Source organism: Pituophis catenifer, unplaced genomic scaffold, assembly GCF_029215685.1.
Source record: "Pituophis catenifer annectens isolate HBS135680 unplaced genomic scaffold, rPitCat1.0.hap2 SCAF_9, whole genome shotgun sequence".
Classification (NCBI taxonomy): domain Eukaryota; kingdom Metazoa; phylum Chordata; class Lepidosauria; order Squamata; family Colubridae; genus Pituophis; species Pituophis catenifer.
The window spans coordinates 25096749-25116106 of NW_027256889.1; the positions used below are offsets into that span (position 1 = coordinate 25096749).

General features: G+C 41.0%; 1 protein-coding gene across 1 annotated transcript in view; it reads right to left on the reverse strand.

Annotated features, from left to right (window-relative positions):
• Positions 1 to 19358, reverse strand: part of COL16A1 (collagen type XVI alpha 1 chain) — a 286423-nt gene that overhangs the window by 167909 nt on the left and 99156 nt on the right. The window contains exon 9 of the mRNA XM_070949755.1: positions 8755 to 8805. Coding sequence (XP_070805856.1) covers positions 8755 to 8805 — 51 coding nt within the window. The remainder of the gene's footprint in view (positions 1 to 8754; positions 8806 to 19358) is intronic.

Here is a 19358-nt window from a genome sequence, read left to right on the forward strand (position 1 = left end):
GTTCAAATCTCACCAGGCTCAAGGTTGACTCAGCCTTCCATCCTTTCAAAAGGTAGGTAAAATGAGGACCCAGTTTGTGGGGGCAATAAGCTGACTTTGTATAAATATACAAAAGTATAAAGGCTATTGCTTAATGCATTGTAAGCCGCCCTGAGTCTCCGGAGAAGGGCGGCATATAAATTAAAGCAAATATATATAAATTAAAGCAAATAAAATAAATAAATCCAGGTCATGATTGACCCATAGGTTCTTTTTCAAATGGAACTGGACTTTGTTTTTCCTTGAAGTTGTTTCACTTCTCATCTAAGAAGATTCTTTAGTTCGGACTGAATGGTGGAATGGTGGAAGATGGAAGGATTTATATTCCTTGCAGTCATCTGGTTATTAGCACTCTTTATGAAAGTTGTTGAGGCCACTTGGAGGTTTATCTGTGTCCTCGGGATCACCTTAATAGTGCAAATGGGTGTGGAATCTTCTTGGAACTGCTCAAAGGACTGTGTTGTAGACAGGAGATAGGGGGTGTCGTATCCATCCCCCTCTGTTGAGAGAGAGATGTTCACTCTTAACGTAGATGGCCTCTTTGACCCCTCTTTCAAACCAATCCTTCCATCTTCCATCATTCAGTCAGAACTGAAGAAACTTCTTGAAGAAGCAAAACATCCTCAAGGAAAAACAAAGTCCCTTTGCCTTTTGAAAAAGCATCTTTGAGACATACTTGAGGCTATGCAGGCCAGCAGCACTGCTCACTTTTTTTCTTTTTTAAAAAATAAATCTCTGCATTTAAAGCCTTAGATTATTTGGGGCAATGTCCCAATTTATTGAGCCTCCTATTCCATTCCTTCGTTTTAGAGCAAATTGTCTTTTATATAAGTCCTAAAATGCTACTGTGATGGGAACCCGCCTCCACCCCCTCCTCCCTTCTCCTCCTCCCCCCTCCTCCCCCTCCCCCCCTCCTCCTCATGCAGACTTATTTTGCCTTTTAGAAGACCTTCAGTCATTGTCAACTCACCTAAGTCATCTTGCCTAAGGAGCTGTTTCCCCTGGTAAAATACTGTGCCCCCTCCCCAATTTTTTTTTAAAAAAGATGTCTATTGCATAATCCATTCCTAGAGGGATACAAATGTAGAGGAATTATTAACTGGCCATCCACCTATGAACCACAAGGGCATTCTTATAATGGGTTCTAAAATAAGAATAAAAATAAAATCCAAGCAATCAGCCCTTGGGCTGTTTGAGCACTTTTCAAGATGGTCCAGTGAATGAAGCCCCTGGGTCAAAATAATAATAAAAAATAAAACACATTACTTTATGAAATGTTCCATTTTTGAATCCCATTTCTCTCTCCCTCCTTCCTAGATATAAAATGAAATGCGGGCAACTTAGCCTGTTCCTAAGTTCCTGAAGGCTCTTGTCTTGGGAGTGGTACCTGATTCAGTGGGATTCAGTAGGATGGCTCTGTGAAAGATGTCGTGACAATAACTCGGTTGTCTGTAAGGAAACAGCTCTGTTCCCTGGCCAAATTCTGGTTGCAGCTAAAGGCACATATGAGAAGCGAGGCGGTGTGGTTTAGCCACAGTTTCCACCCAACAAACCAGTCAAGTGGAAGATTTTCCCCAAGGGAGGGGAAGCTGCCTAGAAGCCAAAACCAGAACTTCAGAGGGAAAAGTTTACTGCCCTAAGAAGAATTTTAAGTCTTGTGGACTTCTGCATGACTGTCTGAGTAATTCTGAGAGTTATTTATTTATTTATTTATTCATTCATTCATTCATTCATTCATTCATTCATTCATTCATTCATTCATTCATTGGTTCAATTTATATGCCACCCTTCTCCGGAGACTCAGGGCGGCTTACAATGCGTTAAGCAATAGCCTTCATACTTTTGTATATACCTGCTTATTAGGGCTTTCGGCCCCTCCTAAGCAGTGTTCTTTTTATACAAAGTCAGCTTATTGCCCCAACAATCCGGGTCCTCATTTTACCTACTTCGGAAGGATAGAAGGCTGAGTCAACCTTGACCCTGGTGAGATTTGAACTCACAGTAATTGCAGGCAGCTGGCAGCTAAGTGCTACTTAACAGCACTTTAGTCCGCTGCACCACCAAGGCTCTTGGAGTTGAAGTCCACAAGTCTCAAAAGTGGCCAAGTTTGGAGACCCCTGGCTTAGAGTGCCAATTGGCACAACTTGCTGCTAGAAAGCATATGTGGCAGACACTGGAGAAGCAATACCTCTCTATCACGTCCCTATCAGAGGATAGCTGCTTCTGTATTTCTTCTTTTATTTTTCCATCCTCTGGCAGCAAGGCCACAGATTCATTTCAGTCCTTACACTTTTAGCTAGTCCTCACCACAATTGGGATCAGAAATTTTGTTGCTTTAACAAGGAGGTTGTTAAGTCAGCCACACCCAATTTTATGATCTTTTTGTCATGGTTGTTAAGCGAATCACTGCAGCTATTCAGTGTATTATCTGGTTGTTAAGTAAATCAGGCTTTACTCACTGAATTTGATTATCGGAAACTGGGTGGGGCACTTCAACCAGTGGTGGGCTGCCCCCGGTTCAGAGTGGTTCGCAAGAACCGGTAATAAAACCGGTGGGAGGCTCCGCCCACCACCCCGGATGTCATCATCGGTGAACTGCACATGGGCAGAGGCTTCTGCACATGTGCAGAAGCAAGGCGTGTGCACGAGCGAAGCGATCGCACATGCACGATCCCGTTGCGAACCGGTAGTAAAGGTAAGTAGAACCCACCCCTGACTTCAACCATCATAAATACATGCTGATTGACAAGCATCCAAATTTTGATCACATGACTGCAGGATGCTGTAATGGTTGTAAGTGCAACAATCGGTTGTATGTCACTTTTTTTTTAGTGATGTTGTGAGTTTGAACGGTTGCTAAAGAAATGGTTGTAAGTAGAGGACTACCTGTATATATTAGATGCAAATTTCAATATAGATTTAGATATACTGGATTGTGCACTCCGATGCATCCAACGGGAAGCACACCAAACTCAAGTTCTAATCTGTACAGGTAGTCCTCATTTAGCAACCACAACTTGTCAAAAAAAGTGGTTGCGAAATGAAACCGCGATTGTGCTTACGATCTAATTTCAGCTTTCCTTTGTTTTACAGACCTAACAAGGTTGCAAATGAGAGAATTGGTCACAAAGTTACTTTTTCATCACTGTTATAACTGTGAATCAGGTTTAAGGTTTATTTGGATTTATATACTGCCCTTCCCCCGAAGGACTCAGGGGTGAAATGCTACCGGTTTGGGCCGGTTCGCCTGAACCGGTAGTAAAAAATGTAAAAAAAAAGTTCTGACGATCACTCAGCTGAGTGATGCGTGATCGTCGGAACTTTTTTTTTTTTTTTTAGCATTTTTTTTACTATTGGTTCTCTGGAACCAGTAGTTAAAAATGCTTTAAAAAGTAAAAAAAAAAAAAAAAAAGTTCCGATGATCGTGCATTGCTCAGATGATCGTCGGAACTTTTTAAATACTTTTTAGGCATTTTTTTACTACCGGTTTGGGCAAATAGGTAGTAAAAAATGCTTTTAAAAAGTAAAAAAAAAAAGGCTCCAACAATCACAGCTGTGCCGCATGATCGTCGGAGCCTATTTTTTACTTTTTAAAAGCATTTTTTTTTACTACCTATTTACCCGAGCCGGTAGTAAACAATGTTTTTAAAAAGTTTTTAAAAAGGTTCCCACGATCGCGTGCCACAGCTGATCACCCCCCTGCGCTGTTCTACTTATCTTCCCAAGCTTCCTTTTGGCATGCACTGCGCATCTGCGTGTGCAGCTCGCATTTGGTGTGTACTGCACATGCGTGGGCACAGCACGTGTTTGGCGAGCAGTGCACAAACGTGGCCAGTAAACCGGTAGTAAACCGGTTCAGATTTCACCACTGCTATGAATAGTCTCTAAAAGAGGACTAATTGTATTTTCAATAGGAACTGTTTCCAGATGCATTTTCCATTTGTAACTTCTACCAGCCCTGGCAAGAAGGCCTAAGGCTGAAGGCATCCAGACAAGGTTGTTATTTTCTTAAAAGAAAGTAACTCTGGTAGGTCTGAAATTTCCAAAACATTAGTCGAATTAACTCAGAAACGATCCGAATTCATTTTATAAAACAACATAAAATCAAAAGCAGAGTTCTAGTTATAATCTGAAGTCCTGGAAACCCCCCCCCCCAGTTATAATCTTATTCAGCCTGTTCCCATTTAATGAGAATTCATTTTGTAGAATAGCCAAGTGGTAAAAGAAAATGGCCAGGGATTTTAATGAAACTAGAATTCGCAATCTTCCAAATTAGATGCCGCTGTAGAATGGATAGGTAGTAATGTTTTCTGATAGCTCTTGTTTTCTACTTAAACGTCACGCAAAAAGTAGCTAATGTCACCGTACTGGGTATTACAGAACAATATGACTTTATTACAATTAAGAGTGGAAACAGAGCTGGAAATTCTTCTTGCAATCCAATTTTAGCCTGAGCAGGAGAAGAATTCTGGGGCACAGAAAGCTCCCTTTGAGATGAAATGTGATACACTTAACGGAATGTGGCTTCGGAGAATTGTATGGCTATATCTAGGCAGGGCCCAAGATGAAGTAGGTTCGGCAGAAAAGCTAGGTTCAAACCATCAGCAATATCCACCCTGGCAGCTGCTGCAACCCCCATATTGTTCAGAGTAGGCAATTGCACATGAATAGTGCATTAAAACTTATGAGATTGATCATTCCTAACTGTGCATAAGAGCCCCAGCAAGGCAGGGAAGGTGCTGCTTGCTTCCTTTCAGGCATAGGGAGAACTGATGTATGGAACAGAGAAAAAAAACCATGAAGAAATTGTTTCTTGAAAGCTGGCCAGGAAAGGATTAGCATCTGCACAGCTTTCAAAAAAAGCTTCCATTGAGGAACAAGGAGATTTTTGATGCGGGGCCCCTGCAGGCCTGGTGCACGGTTGAAAGTAGCCGGAGATGGCAAAAAGGACATTTTACTGAATTTCTTTTTTTTACAATATTTAGAGCCCTCCACCATCCATTACTGACTTTCCTCAAGAAACTGAGCTGCTTTCCAAAGTAGGGTTATTTTACACATTCAAATCTCATTTTATTTATTTATTTTATTTCTCAAGTTATATGGCCACCTGTCTCACATATACGTGACTCTGGGTGGTATACAACAGAGCTAAAAACTAGATAGAGTAGATGATAGATAGATAGATAGATAGATAGATAGATAGATAGATAGATAGATAGATAGGCAGATGGAGAGACATAGACAGATAGTCATCTTTTCCTTCAAAAGAGAGAGAGGGGTGGATGGATGGATGGATAGATAGATGGATGAATGGATGGATGATAGATAGATAGATGGATGGATAGATAGATAGATAGATAATTTCTCTTTTCCTTCACATAGGATGGATGGATGGACGGATGGATGGATGGATGGAGAGAGAGAGAAAGAGACAAAGATAAAATTTCAATTTGCTTGGTACAAAGTGGCTATCTCCATGTCAGTGTTGGGATATGGGAAGAATTGGAATCAAACTTCAGAAATAAAGAGCAATTATTTTTATTGGCCTGGGACCATAAATAAATAAATGTAAGTGTAATTTGGAAGTCAGGTTATTAAGCTACGGTTCAGTGTCCCTAATTTAACTGTAATCCGCTCAGTCTTCTAGTAATAGGAAAAACAGTCTTAGTAATTATACTAATCATACTGGCAACACAATAAGGTTGGGAAGGGTAATCTCTTGCAATGCTCTTAAGGAATGTCATCTTCAGGGTCTGTGGGGACAAGACTTCTCAGTCATGCAGCCCTTTCTCTGGAGCACCATTTCCCTCCCCCCAAATTAGACCTCTACCCCACTGGTTGATGACTACTGGCTTTTCAACAATAATCAACAACCACTTCTATTTGCAATTAAGGCTAGGATGGGGTGGAGATAATTCTACTGACAGTTCTTCCTATAGGAAAGCCAAGTGGGTGACCTTTCCTCACCAAGCTTTTCACAGATGGAAAGGCTGGGACCTGACTCAGAGCGGATGGAAGGAAACTGGAAATGTTGAGTTCTCCTGAACCTACACTTCTTCCATTTCCAGATTCGGTCCCTAAAGAAGAGAGAGATGTGCAATATTTTTTTTATCAGCTTAAGAGAAGAGTAGAACCTCAGTCTCCTCATTCGTGCCTTCACCACTAAATCACTCTGGACCTTGGGTTGAGAGAAAGGAACTCACCCAAACTCTTTCAGGGAGCTTCTGACTGAAGATGGATTGAACATGTTGTGGTCTGCCAGCAGCCTGTGGACCTGGCAGTGGAGTCAGACAGGGAGGAGGCTGGGGAGGACCATGGGCAGCCCTGGAGTCTGGGGAAGGCCCGGGTGAGGGCTCTGCATTGGAGGCAGAGATGGGGCCAGAGCCATCTGGGAGTGATGCGCAGACTGCAGAACCTCCAGAGTTGGATATCAGAAAGGCAGAGGAACAGGAGGAGCCTGTTCCTAGTGCACGCATGCACAGAGCTGCCAAAAGGCAAGAGCAGCTAAAGCAAAAAGGACGACTCGGGAGTAAGGCCAGGAGATGATTGGCCCCTCCCATAAGGCTTAAAAGAGAAACAAATGCACTTGGGGCCTTTTGCAGGAAAGCAATGTTGCTAACTCTGTTTCCAGTCGGCATCTCTTGTTTGTTTCTGAACTTCGTGGGGCTTTGCCAAGTAAGTAAGGCCTTTGGCAGGATGTCAAAGAAGATAAAGGTTGGTGATTATCCTGAAGGACTTCTTCCGAAAGACTTGTTTTGCAACTAATTGGGACTCGGCTGGGAATGAACGTAATTCTCAGCTGTTACAATAAAATAGGTTTGTTTGATACTAATTATGTCTTGTAAGGACTCAGTAAGCCTTGGTTACAACAGAACATGGGATCTTCATCACTACATCATGCTCTCTGTTTCTCTCTTTTCACAACAGAAACATGGGGTGAAAACACCTTGGAAGCCATGGGGACCAAACAGAAAGAATGTAGAAAGTTGTATGAGGCCATCTCCTTCTTCCAGAGCCCTTCTAGGATTCTGTCTCTATTTCAGAAGCCAGGATGGATTTGGAAGGGTTAACATCCTCTGTGCCCAGTTGACCAGAGACAATTAGAAGGCTTATCTCCCTCCTTAGATGTTCACAAGACAGAGCAGCAAAGCTTCTGTATAGGCAGAGATGGAAGGACCCACATACACTCACACAATATAAGAATGGAGGGTGAAATTAATGGAATTGGCAGAGATGTCAGAATTGACTGCTTTGATTAAAGAAAAGACTTTGTCTAGCTTGGTTTGTATTTGGAAACCACTCTTGGATTTATTTATTTTCCCCTTTAAGCTGAAATCAATGAAAATTTAACTTTAGGTCTTGACGATTAGACTTGTTTGTGATGATAGAAGTACTGTTTGTTCTAGTTTATTCTAGTTCAAAGTGTCATTGATTTTTAAGGTTTTATCTAGAAAGTCGGGAATTATTTTTTTCTATAGTTTTTTTTTCCCCTTTTAGTTTCAACTCTGCAATTTTGCTCTTTCTCCACCCTTCCCTCTTTCTTTTTAATTTTTTTTCTTTGTGTTTTGTATTTTATACTTTTCTGAAATATAGATATTCACAAAAAATGCTGGGTAGTTCATTCTGTCATGCAGATGGAAGCAGAAAGTCAGGTGCATAGAAGGTACATCTGAGATGGGCCCCTGTTTCTATTGCCATATGGACAAGCAAATAGCTGGAATGAGAAAGACCAGGGGTGACATGATAGCAGTGTTCCAACAAAGAGGGGGGTCAACCTATTCTCCAAAATACCTGAAGACAGAACAAGAAGTAATGGATGGAAACTAATCAAGGAGAGAACCAACCTGGAACTAAGGAGAAATTTCCTGACAGTGAGAACAATTAACCAGTGGAATGACTTGCCTTCAGAAGTTGTGGGTCCTCCATCAATGGAGGTCTTTAAGAAGAGATCGGACAACCATTTAATAATAAGAGAGTTATAAGGGACCTTGGAGATCTTCTAGTCCAACCCCCTGCTCAGGCAGGAAATGTTATACCATTTCAGACAAATAGTTGTCCTATCTCTTCTTTAGAACTTTCAGTGTTGGAGCATTCACAACATCTGGAGGTTAATCTAAAATAGTGTAAGGTCTCCTGCTATAGAGGGGGGGGGGTTTGAACTAGACCTCCAAGATCCCTTCCAACTCTATTATTCTGTCATTCTGTTCAATAAGAAGGACATATCCTTGCTTGGAGATCTTTTTTAAGCTACCAGATAATATCAACTCTCTTTTCAAAGGCACTACTACTTGATTTGGGGACCTGGATAACTATAGAACCACCTTCTGTCAGTGGCTTCTGTCCACCCAGTAAGATTGAGAAGGACGGTCTGTTTCCATTCTTTTTCAGGGACTGTGGTGAAAAGCCTTCTCAGTCATCCACCCACTTTTCTTGGGCAGATCCTCCCCCAAAATTAGATTGAAAAACCTTCCCCTACTTGGAAGCAGACTTGTTAAGAGGAGAACTCTCCTGATATTGATTTGTGTATGCTGATGGTTGCTGCTCAGGCATTGGGGCTGTTGTTTCTTTTTGTTGTATTGATTATTATTTTAATTTTCTTATATCGAATAATGTAGAGTCCTGTCTGAATGGAACAGCATAGAAGCTGCAGTACATGAATAAACAAAATTAATATGACAACTGGAGGTTCCATTAAATCTTCCTTATATAGCTCACCTTTTCTCCTTGATCTCCTTTCATAGTAACCTTCCCAGAGGCTCTCACCTCCTAGGAAAAGAAGAGAGAAATAACAATATTACAGGCTAAAAGTCATAAAGTCTTTCTTTGCGATAGCTTCTGGCAGTTTCTCTTCCAGAGAAAATAGCAAGTATTCAATGAAATTAGTTTAACCTAATGAGTTTAACCATTTCAGCCCCACAAGGAGCAAAGGAGAAATTGGAAGCTTTTTTGAAGAAGAATTTGGGTCTCATGTATCCAGGTCAAGAAACAGAACAGCAAACATCAGCTAAACCAGCAATTAAGCAGACTGAATAATGTGGTTTGGCATAGAGATAGATAGATAGATAGATAGATAGATAGATAGATAGATAGATAGATAGATAGAAGGTAGGTAGATAAATAGATAGATGGATGCATGGATGGATGATAGGATAGATAGATAGATAGATAGATGGATGGATGGATGGATGGATGGATGGATGGATGGATGGATGGATGGATGGATGATAGATTAGATAGATGGATGGATGGATGGATGGATGGATGGATGGATGGATGATAGATTAGATAGATAGATGGATGGATGGATGGATGGATGGATGGATGGATGGATGGATGGAGAGAGAAAAGAAATGAAATGGATGGAGAGAGAGAAATGGATGGATGGATGGTCGGACAGACAGACAGACAGGCAGACAGACAGATTTCTTTTTTCCTTCACATGATTAGATAGATGGATAGATGGATCCAATTCAGACAAGTTAGAACAATATGAAACCAAAGAGTTTCTCTGAATTTAGTAGTTGGAATTTTTTCCCCTCAAGGTGCAAGTTGGTAGTGTCCTCAGGAGTGTGTCAAAACATCAACATGGTTGTCACAGCCACAAATCAAGGCCCCACCTACAATAAACATAAAAAGTGGGTGGAGCTTCAATTATATGGTTGTGGCTGCAGTATTGACTTTTTTTTTAACCCCCCTGGGTTCTCTGGCATATGTCACAGCAGATGGCAGGTTAATTGCCAGCTGATCTTTGTTGAACTTGAAAAAGTAAACATCTCCTTTGGTTTTTGCAGAACATGCCTGTTGAGTCATGCACATACTTTCCATTAGGTACAACAATTTCCTGCCTTATTTTGTCTTCGCAGTAATCTTTCGCTTGCTTGTTTGTTTCTCTTTTTCTTTATCTGAGAAAGAAACTTGGACAAGATGTTTTAACAATGTTAATGTTCTGTGCTGATGCGCAATTATTTTTGTATTCTTTGTAGTAACATTGTTCTTGTCAGTTTAAGAAACAAATATAATGATATTTCTCTCTCTTGTTCTCTCTCTCTCTGAAACCTAAGCTTTTGTCCCTTCCTTTCAATATGCAAGACTGCTCATTTTTAGGAATTTTCAGATCTGTAAATTGGCAAATTATTTTAGTGTGTGATGTTGTCACAGCACCCTGCCAAAAGCAACATATTTGATCAAAGACATTGGACCGAAAGAAAAACTCTTTGAGTGGCCCTTTGGATTCCTTACACTCTCTTTTGTTGGTTTTGAGAAAGCTCAGCAAATCAGATCAAATTATTTCTTAAATGGGACATCATGAAGGAATCTCAGGGCTGCTGTGTAGACCAGGAAGTCTAGCCTTCAAAAAGAGATAAAAAAGAGAATGGAGAAGGAGAGAAGAGAGAAGAGAGGAAGGAGAGAGAGGGAAAGAAGAAAGGGAAAAGGAGAGGAAGAACGAGAGGGGAAACAAGAGTAGGACAGAAGGTTAGAAGGGAGGAAGAAGGGAGGTGTGGGGGAAAGGAACGGGAAGTAGAGGAGAAAAGGAGAGGAGGAAAGAAGAAAGTAGAAGAGCAGATGGAAAAAGGGAGGGAAAGGAAAGAGAGGAGAGGGAGAAGAAGGATTGTTGTAAAACAAGGGAGATGAAATGGTAGAAGGGCAACCCTGAATATAATTAAATTGTTTAGGATGAAGATTGTATTAGTATGAAAGTTAAAAGAAAATATGTATGTTAGATAAGAAAGTGTACATTTAAGATATGTTTATGAGAAAAAAATAAAAATAAAAAAACTTTTTCAAAAAAAAGAGAGAACACTTTCCTAATCTTGCAAACAAACAAACAAACAAACAAACAAACAAACAAACAAACACCTGCCTTCATAAATGTGTGCAGGAGGTCACCAGGAAAACAAACTTGATTCAAGAGAGATTTTCCCTAATATGATTGGTCACCCTTCTCCAACATCCTGTATGCCATTTCATATCAACCCCGGCCCATATAAGCCAAAAAGGAGAAACATCTGAACTGGAGCCATGAACCCCTCATCCCCAAGGAGGACAAACACACTTTACTATCAAGAAACACTGGGTGACCCATTATTTGTAATACACTAGTCCTTGACTTACAACCTTTAAGCAACTGTTACAATGGCATTGAAAAAAGTGACTTTCGGGAGTGGGGGAAAGGAAGGGGAAGGAGAGGAGGGGAAGGAGAGGAGGAAAGAAGAAAGTTGAAAAGAATAGAAGAAGGGAGGGAAGGGTAAGAGGGGAGGAGGAGAGGAATGGTTGTTGCGGAAGAAGGGAGACATGGAATGGTAGAAGAGCAACTGTGAATATATTTTAAAGTTTTAGGATGAAGAATAAACCAATATGAAAATCAAAGATAATATGTGTGATAAGAGTAGTTAAAGAGATTGTACATTTATAAATGTTTTATGAACAACAAGGGAGTGGAAAAGGGGAGAGGAGTAGAGAGGGGGAAGGAAAGGAATTGGGAGGCAAGGAGAGAGAAGAAAAGAAGAACGGGAAAAGGAAAGGAAGAAGGAAGGGGAAAGAAGAGTAGGAGAGAGGGTAAGAAAGGGAGGAAGAAGAGAAGAGAGGGGAAAGAGGAGAGGAAGTAGAAAAGGGAAGGAGAGGAGGAATGAGGAAAGTAGAAAGAGACAGAAGAGGAGAGAGAAGGGAAGAGGAAAAAGAAAGGTTGTGTTAAAACAAAGGAAGGAAATGGTAAAAGAGCAGACCTGAACAAACAATTAGCAAATGGAAGTTAAAGAATAAGACAAATGAATAATGATTAATGATGGATAAAAGACTGTACATTTAAATATGTTGATGAAAAATAAAAATAAAAAACTTTTATTAAAAAAAAGAAAAAAGTGACTTTCCTCCAATCTTCATACTTACAACAGTTACAAAGTCCCATGGTCCCATGATGAAAATTCAGGCACTAGGCAACTGGCATGGACTTACAATGGTTGCAGCATCCTGGGGTCATGGGATTGTGTACAATATATTGAAATACGCATCTGATATAGAGATAGTTCTCGACTTAAAACCATTTATTTAGCAACCATTCAAAATTATAATGGCATTTAAAAAGTGACCTTATAACTGGTCATATCACTATTCTTGCAGCATCCCCATGGTCATGTAACCCCAATTCAGGCACTTGGAAGCCAGTTTGTATTTACAATATTTGTAGTGCCCCTGGGCCATGTGATTGCTATTTGTGACTTTCCCAGCTGGCTTCCATCAAGCAAAGTCAATGGGACCAAGGAACACGGTGACTCATATGGTTAGGACACTGGATTGATAAGAAGCAAGCCTATGTTTGAGACCCAGGTGCTGATATAGGATGGAGTGAGCTCCTGTCCTTTGCTCCAGCTCCTGGCGGGAATATGAAAGGAGACCCCAACTGAGTGTCTCCCAGGCAATGGTGATGCAACCAGCTAATCCTTTCAACCTCAGTGTTTCTGACACAAGTGGGATGCAAGTCAACGGGGGAAGACAGATTCATTTGACAACTCCATGCTGCAGGAAAAGCAATAATAAAAGTGGATGCAGCTCACCTTGCTTCTCAAGGGGAAATTCTGGCCCCGATTATGGTCATAATTCGAGAACTACCTGTGCTTGGAGGGTAATTTGCTTAGCTGCCCTTCAAAATGTCACATATCACCTCACAAAGTACCTTAGCATCCTTTAGAAAGCTGCATGCACCCAGCAGTACTTACAATTAAAAAAGAGCTTAGAATGAAAAAGTTTGTTCTAAAGAAACTTACATCAGGGAAATTTACCAATCTGGAAATGGAACAGAAACAGGATAATTTGCTTTAAAATACCTGTTTCTCAGCGATTCATGTTCACAATTACATAAAACAGGAAAAGATACATACAAGTCTCCATATGTTTGAAGACAATATGCGTAGGAATATTTGGAATATTTTTCCTGTTTTTTTTTTTTTTTTTTTTTTAAAGTTTTAAAAATACACTAGAAGACTGAACTTGCACGTCTCAGGCTGAGCTTAATGAGATTACTGAGAAATCTAAATACTTCAATATTTCTCAGTCTTAGAACTTTAAGATGGGTAGACTCCAACTCCCAGAATCCCTGGGGAATTTTGGGAGTCAAAGTCAACCCATTTCAAAATTGCCAAAGCTGAGAAACACTTATGTTGAGAGTTGCAACTATATTTTTACAATGTTGTGGGGGAAAAAAAACCCAACAGAGATGGAAACTACCTGGCAGGTAGAGAAGAGGTCAATTGGAAATACCTGCTTGGATCCCTCAAGGATAATTAATCTAGGAAGAAACTTCTACAAAGGCCTCCATTGACTTCCAAGTTCACTACCAATCTGCTCATGAACCGAAAACCCCACTTGTGATCTCTAACCTGCAGATAGATGCAAGGTACTTTGCACCCAAGGACTAAGATGGATATTTGTCATGAGCAAATACTGCAGATCACACCGAAGTCAGCCAAGTGAGTGTTGCAAGTGCCTTCTAAAACTTTGCTGCCTTCAGATGACCTATGGCCATAGCTTTATGAGTTTTCCCCAGCCCAGACTTTGGGAAGAAACTATTCAGAACATGGGCCAAATATAAAGGGTATGAATGGCAGCTTTCTAATAATATTTCACTATTATTATTATTATTTTTTCTTACTGTTCTTCCAGGGTCCAAAGAGCTCTGCATAGCAATAGCAACAACATGTATATTTATATACTACTTCACAGTGCTTTACAGCACTCTCTGGATGGCTTGCAATGTCAGCATATCTCGCCCCTAACAATCTGGATCCTCATTTTACTAACCTCGGAAGGATGGAACGCTGAGTCAACCTTGAGCTCTGTCAGGATCCAACTCCAGGCTGTTGGCAGAGTTTGCCTGCAATATTGCACTCTAACCAGTGTGCCACCAGGGCTCCTCATAGCCCACCTGTGACCTGTCTCTTCTTTGCCTCCTCCCAAAACAACTACACTCTGGGCTAAGCAGGGAGACAACGAGCAGCTCAAAACCACATACATAGCTTCCATGGTTGAGGATCTCCCAGGACCTGCCCAAAACCTTAATCTCTTGATCAGGCTGGCTCTACACCAAGGGTCAGCAACCTGCAGCTCTGGAGCCGCATGTGGCTCTTTCACCCCTCTGCTACAGCTCCCTGTCACTCAGAATATGTGTCACAACTGCCAATGTGCGACACCCACTGACACACGATTTCTTGAGCTTTTCAACCCCTGGTAGCCCAACCATGGATAAATCCAAGAAAAGAAAAGTTTCAGAAGAAAACAAAACATTTAGTTCAACTACATATGCTAGTTTTGTGGCCGCTCAAGAAATAGTCAGGCACGGGATGGGTTTTGTGGCTCCTGGTGTTTTCTTTTCTGTGGGAAACGGGTCCAAATGGCTCTTTGAGTGTTTAAGGTTGCAGACCCCTGCTCTACACGAAAGATTGTTACCTCTGCCCACTTCTCAATTGCTTGCTCATCCTAGCTTCTAGCAAAGTACCCCCCTTCCCCTGTTTTTATTCTCTCTTTCACAGACACACTTCCTTAATTTGCCAAGTGCCTCTGTCTTGCCATCCCTGGGAGGTGCTTGTTAGCAGACTTGACTTATGATTCTCTTTAGACAACAGGCAGTCCACCTGCTCTCCATCCATCAGTTCACACTTTGATGCTCTTGCTACCCAGGGTCTCCAACACACCACATCAATCACATGCATTTTCTTTCTTTGGCTTGTCTGCCATTCCTTCCTAACAAATGTATTTCCTCTCCTTTAGCTCTTCGGCTTCTCTTCAAGTTTGTGGATTTGTGGGGGAAAAAAATGAGGCAGATTTGATTCTGGCCCCAGACAGTGAATGAATGAAGCCATTGCTCTCCTTAGTGAGAGTATCTTAAGAAGGAGGAGGGCGAGGGTTAAGCTTAGTAGAAAGCAGAGTCGCTAAAGCAGCTCAAAAGTTCTGCCTTTGCCAAAACAAAATCTGTTTTTCTTTAGGGGTGATTTAAATTGACTCACAGTTGGACTACTGCAACACACTGTACATGGGGCAGCCCTTTAAGATTGTTCAGAAGCTGTAATTGGTCAAGAACATGATGGCACATGCAGTTTTGGCTGCACACAGTACATCTATGTAACACCATTGCTTTGCAAGCTGCAGGGGTTTCCAGTAGGCAATTCAAAGTATTGGTCATCACTTAGAAAGCCCTCAAGGCCAGGTTATTTGCAGGACCACCTATCTCTATCTCTGCCCATACCACCAGATTTGACAAAGTAGATTTTTGTTCCAGGACCCCTCTGTTAAACAGGGTCACTGGGTTGGATCCAGGATAGGGGCCTTCTCAGTGGTGGGATTCAAATAATTTAACAACTGGTTCTCTGCCCTAATGATTTCTTCCAACAACCAGCCAAACTGCTGAGAAAGTTAACAACCGGTTCTCCCGAAGTAGTGCGAACTGGCTGAATCCCACCACTGGGCCTTCTCCGTGACGGTAACTGCTTTATGGAACAATATCTATCTGATGTTTGGATGGCCCTGACATCATTTTATACCACCTTCCCTGCTTACCATGGATACTCCTGGTAAGGTCTACTTTCACAGCTGCCATTCTGCTAAGCTAACGTATCACAAACTGACAAGCTGACATCAGTAATGTGGGGAGGAGCAGTGGGGGTAGGGACGCAGAGAGGGAATTCAGAGGAATCAAAACCAAGCAATACCTTCCTATGAGAAGCACCAGCCGTCTCAAGGTTACACCAAAAGACTGTGGAGCCAGAGAGCCCACAAACACAGAGATCATTTCCCAAACAATTTGTTAACACCTGATTGGACATTGACCGATTGCGTGCAAGAATCTCAGATCTAGCTTTGCCTCTTCTGTAACCACTTTGGCTTTAGTAAACTATACTTTTGGCTAATCATGGGCCAGGAGTCCTTCTTTCCTAACTGATCAAATTGGAACAATTGAAAACTATTGTTTACATTTAATTTTTGAAAAAGAATTTGCTTTAAAAATTTTTACAAGGCAAAAGAGAATTTTGGAGATCTTTTAATGGATGAATGGATGGATGGATGGATGGATGGATGGATACTCTGATGTTATTTCCAATCACTCACACTTTCTTTGTACCCTGCTCTCTCCAACAAGCTACAGACTATCTGGCTCCCCTTGTTTCAAATAAATTGCAAGGAAAAATATTCAACTCTAGACTTTTCTATTCTGATATTCTTGATCCCACTAGGTGTGTGTGCATGGGCATGCATGTGGGTATCTTTCCCTGGTGTGATTAATGGAACTATTCTCTTTTTCTTAGAGAAATTTAGAAGCCCATCTGGTTTCCCTATCCCAAAATTTGGTGGAGGATTTTAAAAGGCCCTTTGTGCCACACTGTGGATTTAGTATGTTTTCATATCAGCTCTAATGCATGAGTGATGGAGAACAGCCAAGAAAAGGTCTTGCTTTTTTGGCTACAGAAGAGCAAAAAAAACAGTGGTGAAATCCAATTTTTTTTACTACCGGTTCTGTGGGTGTGGTTTGGTGGGCGTGGCAGGGGAAAATCACCATTTCCTCCTCACTCCAGGGAAAGGATACTGTAAAATCCCCATTCCCATCCCACTCCAGGGGAAGGATATTGCAAAATCTCCATTCCCTCCCCACTCCTGGGGCCAGCCAGAGGTGGTATTTGCCGGTTCTCCGAACTACTCAAAATTTCCACTACCAGTTCTCCAGAACCTGTCAGAACCTGCTGGATTTCACCCCTGAAAAAAACTCACCAAACAAATCTTGAAAATTTTTCAAACAATCCAGCATTACTAGGCAACCTATGGATTATTAAAGAAGAACCCTCTTGAAATCTTGAGATTGTTTAAGGAATGAAATCGGACAAGTTTAAATGGCATTGGATTGTGGTTATGAGCAAGCAAATAATCAACACTGCACCTTTAGCTCTTAATCATTAATAAAACTCTAGAATAAAGACAGCAGTTGTAAAGATGAAAGACAACATTTAAAGGTAAAAGAGAAAATTAATTCACTTTGCAGTTTGTTAGGAAGTTGCTTCAGCTGCTTCTTGCAAATCAACAGTTTCCCCCCTTAATTTGGTAATGTGACTTCTTGAACCACAATACACTATTCAATGATGCATAATATTAGAAAAAGAACATATAAAACTACGTACACAAAAATAGCTGAGCACACAAAACACGTACAGATTTTCGAATGGGCTTTTATAAGACGTTTCAAAACTTGATGGAGAAAGAGGAAAAATGCACAGCAAGGATGAAAAAACAAAACAAAAATGAAATAGAGGCCAAGACTAACTCCCATCCTCCCTGCTAACTGGAAAGTCCTATCATTGAGAAATGGTCTCAGGATATTTTCCCCCACAGGAGAAATTTGAAGAAATCTCCCCTTACGTCCCCTTGCTCACTAATCAAAAGGACATTTGTGCTCAAGTTTTTTGGTTCAGCCCTCAAAGCAAGCCAAAATTGGCCAGTGTGAAATAATTCAGGAGGCTTGGCCTTCATCTCACATCCCTGCAGATAGAGGTACGCGTGACTTTCTGTCAGGATGTAAAGAGTTAATAGCTGTAAACTGATGGGAAGCTGTAAGCTGAGACAGCAGGAAGTTGATGCAATAGAGTGAGGCAGCAGAGTTACTGCCACTTTAAGAAACTGGGTCAGAAGCTGCCTATATAAGGGAAGCCATTAGAGGGTGTTTCCCCTTCTCCTCAAGCCTTCTCCTTGTGCATTGTACTTCTTGTTCTCTCTCTCTCGTCGTGTGTATCATTGCTCTTTGTTGTATCAATAGCTGTAAGGGTATTTAACCACGTATAAGTTTGTAAATATTTAACTGTAGATAAAACCACTGTTATTTATCTAAAAGGCTCTGTGTGCTGTGTTTTGCTCCTGGGTTGATCTCATAATACTAGTTACGCTGCCTAAACTGTCACCTTCATCACTAGATTTTTATCAAACAGTGACTAGCCTCTTTAATGGAATGACTTGGTTTCCTCTAATTACAGTTGTGTGCACACCTGCCTAAAGCAAGTACAAGCACCACATAAACCACCTACTGGCCCCAGCCTCAGACATTCACGGAGCTCAGTGCATTTCTCAAAATGTTAAAGTAGTGTTACACCTCCATGATGCAAGCTCTGATGAACACTCAGACAAATCAACCATCAACAGACACATAGAGATAAACAATACACCATTCAAAAGAGACAATAAAAAGCCAAAAAGTAAAGAATAAGACCGAAACATCTCACCAGCAAACAATACCCAGATAAACACCAAGATTAGACCAACAATCAAGAAATAAACAATACTCCATTCAAGGAGCTACCAACTCAGACAACAGCTAACAAAAACCAACAGCCTAATCAAGAACCACCGAGAACATTCCCACCAACAACCAAGCCACTTGTATGTAAACAGAGAGTAATCCCCACTCCCTCCTAGCACTGATGATATTATCGAGTTTGGTAATAAAATGTCTGCAATAAACCAACGAAGCTCAGAAAAGCATCAAGAACCCCAAAAGCTCTGCCTTTTTGTACACACGTGTGATGCCGCAACTCAAGAACAACTGTGGCAGAACTTGCATTGCCTTGGCATCAGGTTGCTTTTGTCATTTGCATCCTCTGGATCCTGCCCATACACATTTTTGCCTCTGGAAGCAAAATAGTAGATTTTTGGTAATGGAATTCTTTGCTTGGGAGTTTGGGCCAAATAAAAATTCTGAAAGTTCTTTGCTGGGTCAAAATACTCAACATCAAAGATCAAATCAAAATTGAAAATGGTTGCACGCTGCTTCCCTGAAGGCCCTCTTAGAAAGACACTCAGCAGCAGAAGTGAGCTCAGCATTGCAACAGGTTATTTTCAAATCTTGAGATTTGAGGATGATTATCCAATTTAGGTCCTGACTTTCTACCTTCCCAGTCAATAGGCATTTTATTTCTTCCATTGATTCTGTATCCCATTGAAGTCAATAGGCTAGTCAACAGAAGTGGGGTGCCAAACCCTACCTTTTGAAGCAAATCTTGGCATTCTCTTTCAACAGCTCAACCTTGAGTAGAAAGCACAGATTCCCCATATCATTTACAAGGGTGAAACATTCTTTAGCATGGGCTCTGCATACAACTAGTCCTCGACTTACACAATTCATTACAACAGCACTGAAAAAAAGTGACTTATGTCCATTTTTCACAGTTAGAACGTTTGTAGCATCCCCACAGTCACATCATCAACATTCAGATACTTAGCAACTAGTTCATATTTATGATGGTTGCAAAGTCAATTTGGTAAGCCTGATGGCACTGTGGTTAGAATGCAATATT